The sequence below is a fragment of the Macrobrachium rosenbergii genome, chromosome 13 (assembly GCF_040412425.1).
Source record: "Macrobrachium rosenbergii isolate ZJJX-2024 chromosome 13, ASM4041242v1, whole genome shotgun sequence".
NCBI lineage: Eukaryota > Metazoa > Arthropoda > Malacostraca > Decapoda > Palaemonidae > Macrobrachium > Macrobrachium rosenbergii.
Genome location: NC_089753.1, coordinates 17,938,007 through 17,951,912, shown reverse-complemented (window position 1 = coordinate 17,951,912; position 13,906 = coordinate 17,938,007). Strand labels below are relative to the sequence as shown.

The 13,906-nt window shown below is 34.8% G+C and overlaps 1 protein-coding gene across 1 annotated transcript in view; it reads right to left on the bottom strand.

Annotated features, from left to right (window-relative positions):
* Positions 1-13,906, bottom strand: part of LOC136844938 (NAD-dependent protein deacetylase sirtuin-1-like) — a 33,407-nt gene that overhangs the window by 17,582 nt on the left and 1,919 nt on the right. The window contains 10 exon segments of the mRNA XM_067114340.1: positions 151-318; positions 2,812-2,824; positions 2,827-2,905; positions 2,975-3,025; positions 3,027-3,105; positions 6,421-6,527; positions 7,851-8,044; positions 8,354-8,604; positions 9,086-9,327; positions 11,053-11,149. Of these exon segments, the coding sequence (XP_066970441.1) occupies positions 151-318; positions 2,812-2,824; positions 2,827-2,905; positions 2,975-3,025; positions 3,027-3,105; positions 6,421-6,527; positions 7,851-8,044; positions 8,354-8,604; positions 9,086-9,327; positions 11,053-11,149 (1,281 nt within the window).

The following is a 13,906-nucleotide window of genomic DNA, read 5'->3' as shown; positions in this document are numbered from 1 at the left end:
AGAAGTCAATGAAACCATGAACAAACTATAAAGCTTAAGAATTGAAAGGGAGACTTGGCTGCAAAATTTGCCAATCCTCATCCAGGAGTTTATTCTAATATTTATTTATTGCAAGGGAGTTTAAATACTGGTGTGCAGTATAATACTTACTAGGAATAAGTGCTACAGGGCGAACTTTGAGGGAGGATCCTATTACAATGAGTAAATCACATTCGTCTTTGTCTTCAGCCATTCTATCATGAAACTCGTCTGGTAAACCCTCGCCAAAGAACACAATATCTGGTTTCATTATTGGTTGAAGAGGTTCCTGGCAGGGTTCTGTATAAGTAAAATAGCACAAAAAATAAAGAACACATCTTCTATAATGAAAAATAACTCTCAATTATCTACCATCTAATTCTCCATAATAACTTATTGTCTTCAGACGATGGACAACACGAAATATAAAAGTTAATCACCATAGTTCCACCCTAATTATATGTGGGGGACTGGTTCAAAGACCCACAAACCCTGGGATCTTAAAGGTCCCCTTTGTACTCCCATTTGTTATTGGTTTTTGAACTGCTAAGGTTAAATGTGTGGAGTAATCAGGGCTAGTTGTAGATCTTGACTCAAGTCGGGCAGGCAAAATGGCAAAAATTAATTCAATCTTTCTCCCTTATGTAATCTTTAAAAGAAACATTCTGTCCCCTTTTTGCTATTACAGTCGACCCTTGTTAAGACGGACTAATAGGAGGGCCAGGGTGTCTGTCTTACCCGATAGTCCAGTTTAACCGGCAATACCGATATACATACACCTATAAATAAATTGTATTTCGTTATTTTTATAAATAGTATGAATAACAAACCAATATAGAAACGTTTGAATTAAACCTCACAGTATAAGATGAAAAAAAAATGAAGACTAAAACATGATAAACATGACAGAATTCAGCTGCATTTATAGGTACCTAGGCAGTGACATGAACACAATTGTTAAGTGAAAAGAAGTCGAGTCTCTAAAATGAAAAGCAAGATAATGAAGTTTAGATCACATGTACACAATCCTTTACCTGAAATCCTCAGGGCCTGATGTGTTTTGGTATTTGGAATTTTTTGGAACTGTGAGGTCTGGAGCATAATCAAACATCACTATTACAGTAAAAACATTTTTTTTTTTCATTTTCCATATTTTTTTCTTTTTAGTTATTTATTCATTACAGTTTATCATTATTTATATTAATATATACTGTACTGTTAAATGAATGAGATGATTAAGATCATCGATTATAAAATCATGGAACAATTAAGACCATATGTTCACTAACACATTTTGTTTTCAACAAAAACATTATGTAAAATGCAAAAATATACATGATCAAAATAATTGTAATTCAGCTTGTAAATTTTAATAAGAAGTTAGACATTTCATCATATCGATCTTCTTGAGAGGGTTGTCTTTTATTGTTACTACCATTGTCATCAGTTTGCAGTTGTAAATTTGAGGATGGTCTGGGGAACAGGGATTTGCAAGGGATGACACATCACTATGACATACTGTGGGTTTTTCATACTATAATTAAGTTAAAATTATTGTTAAATTCTTTTTTCATGAAGAAATAACTATATAAAGCAAATTATTGAGTAATTTTTGCCATCAGCAGTCAAATAATCATGATCATGGCAACATTCAAACTTAGAGTGCCATACACACAATTTGTGATCGATATGTTCATAAACTGAATAGAAGTAGAGGGCTGTAACAGATCACCATGGCAACCAGCCAGCCAATCAGGTTTTAGCTGTATTCTGTCTGAGAAAGAACGCTTTTTTGATTGTGATGACGTGAATGATGACAAATTGTGTGTTTTTGATTACAATGTAGTTTTTAATAAGGTATGTATTTTACTGATGACATGAAGAATAGAATGAATTCCTTCTCATTACTTTGAGTGCAAAATTTTTGTTCAGAGATTCTTCAGCAGCAAAATAATTTTTTTTTGCTTCAAGATAATTACTAACCCTACATTGACATACCTTCAAAATGACATTCATCTCTTTAATTTCTCGAGGATAGAATTAAGCTGTGTAGAGGGAACTGGCAATTTCTCTCCTCTTTCTCTCACATGTCATTTGCCAAGTAAATGCAAATATTGTTCAGTAACTCAGCTTTTGTCTTCATAAAGTTTACCTTTGTCATGTCTTTTCCTTCCTAAAAACAAAGCATTGTACTGTAGCCACCTGTCAGGCAGCATATAGGTAAAACTGTTAATGCTCGGTGACTGGCTACGGTACTTCCTACCCTTCCGAATAATAGCGTGTCGTAATGACTGTACATACTGTGCGCAAGTTAAATCTGTTACAAGTTAAAAGCATTTTAGTTTAGTACAGTATATATAAAATAAAAATATAAATGAAAAGTTTATTTACCTCTAGTAAATAAGGAAAATGGTACGCGATGAGCCGGAGTGAACAGCAACTATCTTAAATCATGGATGAACATTACTTATTTTAAATCGCTGACCCTCTCGTTGTCCATCTTATCCAATATCCAGATTAACGAGGTCCAGTTTAACAAGAGTCGATTGTACTGGAGCATTAACTAGACTGGTTGCGTTTTATGATGGAAAGTATTTTTTCTTACAGTATGAAATGGCAGTGTAAAACTCAATTCAGAGGATATTTTTGTATCCAATCTCTCACTTTACAAACTAATTTATGGTTACTTTGTACTGATAAACTGTAAAAGCTTTCTTATACAAAAATATATGGCATATAATCCAGTATGCAATACCTTGCTTATTCATTAACCTACAAATAGAAAAAACTTACCAGGTAATCTGTGGAGGAAAGTATATCTAATTCAGGAATATCATCATCTTGACTTGTGGTGGCATTGTCTGGTGATTTCTGGTATCTGTCAGTGCTGTTTTCTTTTGACTATAAACTGTTGCTTTCACTAGTAATCTTTGTTGTGAATCTAAACTAGATGTGCTATCATCTTGTTTCATTTTGTTCCTCTGTACATATTGGACACTTTGGGATTACCAGAGAAGATGTCTTCTTTAATTGCATCTATGTCTACTTTATGGCCACACTGTTGACATGTAGCTGTTGCAAATGAACCTGAAATACAAGTCGATTATAATCTTAGAAGTTGTCACAACATATGAATAAATTACGTATTGTGGGTACTTTAAAAATCTGATTTTCATACACCAACTTTAGTTGTGCAGCCCAATACAATAACCTATAAAGACCTCATAACAGAAACCAAATAAAGCAAATACGCAATAACATTTTTCATTTAATTTAATAAGGTTAAGACAATGAGCCCTGAATTACTAGTAGTTGTTGGGTACAAGACTGCAGCACACATAATTACCTAAATATAATATTCTGCCCGTTTCCATACCATTACACTTGGTGAAATGTGTAATGTTTATTCCTGTAGATTTTCCAAAATCTTCAGTTTAGTGTAATGAAGAAACCAATGTTGTTTTTTACTAAGCCTGGAGAGTTACTGCATGTAAAATTCACTACACAACCAGGTCAGTTGCAACCCCCACAGATCTGAGCAGAGAATGCACAGAAAATTCAATGGAATACTTCAATGCTGTAAATTATTTAAGCTAACTGTAGACAAGTAAATATATTTAATAAGACCAATTGAGTACAAATTTATAATATAGATTAAATTATCTCCCTTTATGATAAGTTACCATCTTCTGGCATTTGTGATGGCAATGTTCTTGTTGTGTCAGCTTTCAGATGCTCCCCTACTATCTAAAGTCCACTTTCTGAAATGGATTTCTCCTCCTTTGTTAGATCCTGTTAAGGTTTGTGGGCAGCCAGTTACTCCATCTCCAGAAGCTAACACGACAGCTTTTATTTAGGCTGTTGTTTGCCTGTCCATGTTTTTTCCTTTATTCCCCATTAGACACAATGGATCAGTAAAGCCAGCTCAGATCAAAGGTGACTATAGGGCCTGTTCATAAGATTTTGTTTTTGCTAGTTGATTCAGTGACGCCTGAAATTTGCTAAGAGCAAGCAACCCATCTATAAAAGCATAAGTTTGTATTAGAAGGAGCAAATGGAAAAAATTCAGATCACACACTTGATTCTGGATAGACTTCTGACAGCAGAAAACAAGTCACCCTGTAAAAGGGGTCCTTCCTCCAAAAAAAACAAAGACCAGGTATACCCAATGCCACGAAGAAGTCAAACAAAAGTTGGCTCCTACAATGCAAAAATGCACATTAACAAAGGAAAACTAAGCTAACAAAAGAACAAAGAGCAACAGTCAGATTGGGAAAATGCTGCTAAATGTTGATAGTATGAATCACACACAATGAGTAGAGAGAGGCAGGTGCCTTCTGTTCAGGGGATAATGATGCAACTAGATTGAGGTCACCACATGGAAAAGGAATCTTATGATTAATGGGTTGGGATGCACATATATATGGAGAACAAAGGCACCTTTGTACAAGTTTAGCAGAAACATCTTTCTTGTAAACTAGCAATAAAGGTAGAGTGGAGAACACAGGCACCTGCTGTACAAATTTAGCAGAAAAATCGGCTTGCTTGTCAACTGAGCAAAAAGATAGAGCTTTTCTAATTAAATATCACTAACAACAAATTTGGAAATCAGGACTTCTAATCATCAAGACCAACAAGTACAGTAGTTAGTTGCAACTTGACCATATTACTGTTATAAAAAAAAAAAGGCTAGTTAAAAAAAGATTTAAGTAATACAAACATGATTGCATAGGATTTAGTTTCAAAATTCACAGTGACAACCTAACATGTCCATATTTTTCTTTATTTCAATGCAAAAAACAAAATTATTGCATACAATAAGGCCATAAGTAGTTTCATAGGGGGAAATCTGTCATATATGTAAGAAAATATCATGTGTAGCCAAATTTCAGAAAAACAGTTATGAAACATTTTCAAAACTTTTGTTCACTCATCGCCAATGCATTACTTCAGTTCAAATGCTAAATAAAAATAATTAAAAAATTTGTCATAACATTAATATTGCTTCCAATGCAACCATAAAATCTGAAATAGTCCTATTAGATTGTTTTTATGCCTCAACACTGAAAAAATATAAATATGTATATACAAAATTATCACTGGAGCTAGAATGCATCCACCGATATTAACAGGAGAGCGGAGCGTGTGCGACACAACCATTAGAGTGGCATTGTAACATGAACCACCTGGGACAAAAGTCCACAATGAGTAGCAACAATGAAATTATCTTCAAAACATTCATTTTATATTTTTTAGAGGAATGTTTAGATTTTTATAAAAATAAAAGGATTTCATTTATATTTCTTAATCACTTCAAAAATTATGGCTTATTAGCAAATATTTGCCCATGCAATTATTCTTTTGTTAAAGCCAAGATTTTGGTCTTTCTTCACTTACTATAAATACATAGTACACCGAGCACTGACATCTCTATATTTATAATTTCTGGCCAAAACACATTCTTGCACTTCAAGTTACCTTATGAGTGAATAAATTACACACCAAAAGCGAGCAGGACTTTTAATAGAATGATATTTTAAGCCAGTTAAAAAACAATGTTCCATAGGCTTTGATATTAATACTAATAGATATCTCATTTAATAGCCATCTTGTCCATATACTGTAATTAAAATTATCATCTATTTATTCACTCAAAGAACAGGTAATCTCTACATATAAATTCTTTAGTAACAGATTACATCTAAGAAGGCTTAGATTATTTTTTAGGCCTATACAGTAAATCATTTTGCAACATACAGGCAGCTTGAACACAGCCTAAAACTTTAACATTCAAAGAAAACTTCTTGTAATTCATATTCCTATTTTGAAAATGTTGTTGACTGTTGAGCTTATTAGGTCTACTGTTATAATGCTGCAGAGGTAGTTACGTTGACCAGCCCGTGGAGCATGTTAAGTATGCTGTCACAGACAGCACCACTAACCTTATCACACCATGCTCAGAGCTAAGCAATGAAGAAGAAGAAGAAGAAGAAAAAAAAAAAAAAAATCACATTATGAATTATACCAGTGCATAAAAGGGTTCATATTTATATAACCATAGGGAAAATAGTGCCACCTGTGAATTCGCAAAACTGTCAACATTTAAAAGGGTTCAGAGGTCTGGTTAAACAAATCATTTATAACTAACTATGACATTGGAAATAATAATAATAAAAAAAAAAAAACGGTTAACACTATTTGGCAGCGTTACGTTGAGTCTGAAATTTTGGACAACAGAAGAATCTTGCCGCCTCAGATTTGAGCACGACTGTACAACATATGGTCGACAATACTTCACCTTGTTCCAATTTTAACCTGCTTTAAAGATCATAAACTTTTGGAAAGTGCTGGATGAGTATAAAATTATGAAGTAGAAATAATGAAACATCTTGCACCACTCACCATGACATTGAATTACATTCTTAATTCCAGCAACTTGTTCTAATGTATCAATATTCTGTGTGTAGTTTCTCAGTAGTTTATTGTTTCGTTCTAAGAGATGAATAAATCTGAAAGAAAAATAAATCATACTAATTAAGCAGTACAATTTGTCAGAGAGAATATGAAAGTTAAAACTACATATAAAAATTCTGTTAGAAAACAAAAGGATATTAACATAGAACGACTTATACTACCTATAAAAAATTACCTATGCACATATGGACTCAACTAAAGACATGTCTGAAGAAAGTTAAGGGTCCCATTTGCTTTACAAGTGTACACAATTCACCTTTTTATAACCAATGTATTCAATGTTCTTATGGCGGTCACAATAATATGAAAAAATATGTGAAATAAGAAAATTCCTAATCACATTTTCATAATTTATATAAGGTTGGATATTCTTTTTGGTTTTGCTAATCATCATGAACTTTATTATGGCAGCTTTTTCTTTTATGAGGTTACACATATATAATGAGTTCTTCCCACTCTTCTCTCTTCAGTGTTCTTGTTTTCTACCCCAACTCACGTCAGGTGTGGAAATAAATATTTGTTCATTTATGAATGATAACCACAATGAAGGTTAAGAATTTTTACAAGACCCCTATATCTTTCTCTAAGATCTTACCATAGTACAGTATCTTAATAGCAGTATATTATTATTATTATTGTTGTTAGTAAATAGTTTAACTAGACCACTGGATAAATATTCTCAACTCTCAGAGGCTGGCCCTTAAAGCTTGCTCTTGATGAACTATATTAGGAGTTAGCTAATAAGACTGAAAATCCAGTACAGAAATGTTAATTTAGTTAAGCTGATAATGTACCTTTCTACCAAAGGGACTACTTTTCAGTGAATATTCAAGCTCAAATTTCTTTACAGTACTTGCTAATCTACATTCAGAATGTGAAAAAACTTTTTGCCCACTCCCCAAAATTAGGTGTATGTTTTGTAATGATCTTCACAGTATTTAAAAAGTCCATTTTTGGATAAAATGGTATCCTTTCTGCATCCAAAGTATTCATGTTGTAATAAAAATAAAACTGTGCTTGACTTGTTGAAAATACAAAACAAACCTGGAATTCAGTCAATGGCAACAAAAATGACAAAACACAAGAATAACATATGTAATGATGCTGCTCTTATGACACATATATGTATAATTGGCAAATGTGCTTTATATCTGATGGCCCATAGGTGCTTCCAGAGATAAATGTTATGGAATTCAAGAGGTCACAAGAATGGTGTTAATGGTGATAGTAAAAAAAAAAAAAAAAAAGTTAGAAGAGCAAGATTAGCTCAACCATAATCATAAAATCTGTTCTGGTATAATTATAGTGAACTGCACAATTAACAAAACAGTTTCTGATGGAATAAAAACACAACTTACTTATGACAAAGGGAAGGAGTGAATTGGCCTGGGTATATTTCCCTGGCAAAGGTGAAGAATGGGCGAGGATCACGGCGGAAATGATGGATATCAAACATAGCTTCAGGATTAGGCAAGTCAGGGAAGTCCACAGCAAGACGAGCATAGATTCCATCTCTGCTTCTAAAATCTGGGATGCCACATGACACAGATACCTGAAAAGAAATAACCAATGTATCAATGCCCTTTCAGTATTGTGCAAAAGTATATTCCTTCCCAACTATTTATTAAGATGGAGATTACAATTTTATTACTTATCCCACTGTGCTACAAAATATTGCAAGGACTACCAGCTGCAAAGCAGTCATAAAGGCATAACCCGTCTACAAGTTACACTAGAAGTTATACAAGATAAAATCTGGTCAGCATAGTAAAACCTTTCTACAAATGTGTGCAATGTACCAGAATATCATTGAAGAGTATTTTGATGCATAATGAACAACTACAATAAATAAAGTGCTTACCCCTGCACCTGTCAATACAATTATTTTACGACAGGACTTCAGCAGTCTGACCACATCTTCAAGAGTATTTATGTGTCGTAACTTCTCTCTCCTTGGAGGTTCTGAGAACATGAGCATGTTCAATATGAATCTCCACAAAATAACATCTGACATTCCCTCTGGTATGCGAGCCTTTGATCCTAGCATGTGAGCAAGGACGCTTCGAGGGTCAACACCACGTAGCATCTGCTGCTGAACCCATGACATTGGACCTAATTTTTTAAGAAATTTTTAAAATGTAAGTACAAAATAATAACTCGTAGACAAAGCAATATGTAGAAGCCTACCAACATTTAAATTTTACTCTCATTTTCACATTCCATTTTGTTACTGCATCAAACAATAGAAACAACTAAAAAGGTTTTGTTGAATATAATTCACATGAAGATATTACATTAATTTAATAACTGGATCCATACAGTGGAGGTTAAAAAATCTGCTTGTTGGGAGAAAATAAAACCAAACTGTCTGCAAAATCTTCCACAAACTTTTTCATAAAAAGGCTTGTGACTACTGTACTTAGATACACCCCTCTCCCATAAAAAATACTGACAGAATGCACAGCCCTCATATAATTAAGTTATGTATTTTCCTTTTAGACATTTGGCATAGCTCGTAAGTCATAGCTACAATCTTGGTATCACAGTAATTATTCTTCACTGACACACCTGAAATGTTCCAACACTAAGTTACCTGCACACGGTTTCCAGTCCTTCCCTGAGAAGTTAGAAAAATCTGACAGGCCACTGAGGTTAGAAGCAGTAGAAGCAACAGACTGCCGGTCCTCATCATCATCATCGTCATCTTGATTAACACTAGTGACATTCTGCCAATTGTCTGGACAGTCATTGACAGAGCTGTCATTTGTGTTTTCATCAGCAAAATCATTCTCAGTTTCTGGTCTGTCAATATTGCCACCTTGACTGGAACTTGTTCTGTCATGAAAAAGATGGTATAAAAATGCTATAGTTCTACACAAACCTCAGCATTCTATATTCATACTTTCCCACACAAAAAAAGTTTCTAGAACTTCAACTCAACTCCTGCCACAAGGCAAACTGTAATAAAACATAAAATCATATCAAAGAGATACACAAGTAGGACTTCTGAAAGACAGTATTTTTTGAAATTTATTATAAAAAAATATTTTCTCTGAAATTTAAAGAAAATATTGTAACACCAAACTAACGTAACAAGTTGAGGATTTTTATTTAGTGCAATATTCTAATTAAGCCATTGTATATTCAGTCAATCTGCAAATTATTATATAAAGAAACTCATAGGAGTAACAAATTCTTTTAAAAATTAGTAACTACTATATTACCAATATCACAGCTATTAATTTCATCTGCATCACATAATCCAAGTAAGATCTATAACCTATAAGGTAATTAAACTAATGAATGAGTTAAGGAAAGAAACAGTTGACAGTTGACAAATGAATTTCATCAGTATGGATCATGAGAGAGAGAGAGAGTGCGCATGCATGTGTGTTTACACACTGAGGAAGCACAGAGAAAGTGAGTACAGTCAATGGTATGAAGAGTAGAGAGGTGCTTGAGGAGCTAACAAGGAGAAAAGTAAACTTATGTCACAGACAAGAGGTAAGATATACAGGTGCAGAAACAAAAGGAACTGGCAGCAACACAAAAAATAAATATGTAATAGGTAAAGTATATAGAGGCAGAATCAATTAGTAGCAATGCAAGAAAATATATATACAGGAATGGAGACATGACTACTGTTTGCATACTGGTTCAAGATAAAATGTGAACAATATGAAAGGACAGATAAAATGAAAAAGCTTCTCTGAAGTAATATAATAGTTCTGTTCTTGGTATATGGACCACCACAAACAAAGGGACCAGAAGCAAATGAGATAATACTATGAACTGTTTCCAGACGTTTCACAATTAGATTGTATATAGTAGAACACGTAAATAGGTATAATGGAAAAAAGGTTTTGAGGATGTGATGGGAGACTATGGCTTTAGTAAAAGAAAAAATTAAAGAAAAGAATGATTAGATAATAAACACAATGCCTCTGAAGCTTAGAGAGGAACTGAACATTTGACACTAGAAAAGCTGAAACCCACTGATTTTCTTATGATAAGTATAAATATGAAAAATCAAAACATAAAAACTGAGATATGGAGTTGGCAAACAATCATTAAGCAGTGGGTAAAAATTGCTGAAATTTATATCAGAAGCAGCAGAATTAGAGTCAAATGTATGATTGCTAGATATATGGGGTGAGAATTTTACAATGAACAGAAGTAATGGAATAATGAAGTTAGTACTCTGAAATTTTACTGAAAAGAGAATTAACATGCATGAAATGAAAGTAAGTTTACGAGAGGGCACTGAAAAAACTGGTAAAATAACCTATTAGTCCGGCTTTATAATTATGCAACTAACAGAAAAAGTTATCATACAGAGGAAAAGTTTACAAAACACATTTGTGAATATTGGGAAGGCACTGGGCAGAGTACTTTGACATAACGAACACCCGAACCAGGTGATAATTCCAGTAGTGTAAATAAGATAGGGTACCATATGGAAAGCTCATTTTATGTCAAAACCATGTAAATAGAATTAACATAAAAGTGTTACTGATGATAATGAGTAAAATTATATGTGAATAAAACAGATTTTCTTACGGTGTAGTTATTTCATCTTCCATGCTTTGAGGTGGAGTAAGTTCATTAAATCCGGAATCTGAAGTAATTGTGAAATCTCCACCATTACTGTAGCTTCCTGAAAGTGTAAAATCTTGTCAAGTAAACAATACCAACATACATTTAATGTCTTAAACTTACGTTTCTCATACTATCCCAACAACAATGAAAATTCACCAAGAAATTCATATTCTTAAATACAGCATTTAAATTTCCACACAGATTTTACAAGTAACACTCACCACAACCTTGTAATGTTAATAGCTACATACAGTGTTGTGTGTATGTGGTTATGACATCACTATACTTCCATTACAGTTTTAACTTGCAGTTATTCTTTGATCATGTGTGAACAGCTGTCTATATTAGCTGTTCATTCTAACATAGTTTTTATGACAGCTTTTAGGGTGATTCTGATAAATTTAATATTCATTTCCATTATAAATGCTTGGTTAAGCCATTACACCTCTATTACTAACAAAGAGGGGGACCATAGCCATAAAAATTGGGTCAGGATAATTATGGTGAGCCTCAGTGTCCTGAATGAACCTACTGGTGAGATACACTGGGAATGTTAGATTACTTCCTGGGATATCTCTCTTGTTCACTCATTTTTGTTTCTTCCCCAAACCCAAAAACCTGTTTCCCCATTAAAGCAAGATATCAGCAAGGTGGGGTTTGCACTGCAGTGGGTTACCCAAGCACTTCTGATGGAAATAAGGTAAACTTTTATTGAACAGCAACCCTGTTCGCACAAACACTGTGTTTAGTACCAGCCCACAGGCATTAAAGTCAAAACAAAAACAAAGACTAAATTTCTCAGAAAACAATGTTAAAATACCTCAGAAGCATTAGATGGGTGACAGATTCTAGTATGCTTTTCGTATTAAGCATATTAGTGACTCTTATGAACAAAGCATAGAAAAACTCCAATACCAAGAACTGGTATTAGAGTAAAATATCAATCATTATAAAATTACCAAAGGGTATGACTGAAGATTACTACCATGCATGCCCTCTGTCTTGGTAGCTATTAGTTATGCGCAAAACAGGCACTGTGTTTAGTACTAGCATCTTGGGGATGAACATAACAACATAGTCAAGAGATGTAATATAATAAAACATAAACAAATGACAAACACAAACAAACACACAAATAAAAGGCAATGTATATTTCAGTCAACAAATGGTAGGAACCAGTTGGTCAATTATTAACCTCATGGTTGGGGACTCTTTGGGAAAGCAGGGTTTTGGAAACGGGAGAAAGACTGGACCGCCATGTTGTTATTATGGAACGGTTCTGCGCATGCACAAGTCATCAGGGAGCCATATGTTTAAGAAGGGATTGGCTAAGGAACCTTATTATAAAAGGAACTATACTACCCTAACATACCCTAACCTAGGCCATGTTACTTAGTTGGGGGCGGAACCCCGGGTGAGGATACTCCACTTTTTACCAAAAGCTCTCTTATAACACTGCATATGCTTGATAACATTCCAGGATGGCCAGCATACAACTTCTGAGGTTAATTACAGGTTAGAGTAGACCGACAAAAAATAATGGTAAATTTTTAATACACAATAAAAATGCAATAGGAAAAATCAATTTCCAAAGTAATCCTCAATGTGGAGCGCTTGCTTAGTTCTAACCCAAAAATTATGTCATACATGTATGAACATTTGGGACCAGTGAATGTCCACAGGATGCTGAATTTGCAGGGGGCACAGGAAACAACGAAAATGGCATAATATGGTTTTTATATCATAATTCCAAATTTCCTGACCTGCCACTCTACGTACAAAAGGCTGACCCGCCACTCTACATACAAGAGGCTACAACATTCGGGTAGTCTACCCTAATGTATCTACGGACACCGCTAGCCTAAGCTGCTGCTTACCTCATAAGAAACAGTAACTGTTATTGACAGACTGGCCTGCCACTCTACATAATACAGCTACATCATGCGTGACGTGTTGTTCCAATCACGAGGACTAAAGATCTGTTCGGGGCACATGCTTCGTCATTGGCTGTGACCTAAACAAACAAACGAAAACCTAACCGAACCTAGAATATTGTGTCCTGACCTAACACAACCCAACCTAACCTGACTTATGGCACTGTGCCCCTACCTGGCTTCGGGCTTTGGCCCCCTGGACCCACCACCGTTTAACACAGCAACTCGAACGTGAGGATAAGTTTGTCCCATCATTCTGATCGAGGGGACTAACGGTCTGTTCGGACATGTGCTTCAGCACTGGCTATGACCTAACCACACAGGCCAAAACCCAACCTAATCTAGAATAGTGTGTCCTGACCTAACCAAACACAACCCAACCTAACCTTGTTTAGGGTGGCGTGCCCTGGCCTAGGCTACCCCTTAACGGTAATAGGTCCAAATCATCATTATGCATTAGGCAATGTTAACCGCAAAGAAAGAGAACTGCACCGCTTACCTTACTCAATATGACTGCTGCCTGACCATGAGGGTACCAGCCTCAGCTTCTTTGCAGCGATAGGGAGTGAATCGGAAGTACTGGGTCTGGGTTCGGGTCTTATTGTTTTCCGCCAGGAAAGTAAATCAGAGACAGGGTGTTGGGCGGCTTTTGAGTGGAAAGACACGTTTTATTAAATCCAGAAATGCCCGAAATGGTCACAGAACAGATTCTAAATATTGTTCAGGAGTTAAATTCGTCAGTGGACACAATGTTAGGGTACACAATTTTATTGTGACACTACATCTCGGCGGTCAAAGACGAAAAGAAAGGGTGACTGTGGGTCAGGGTGTAGGCCTATGAATCATATCAATCAGACATTCTGATTGGTTAGATATATTTA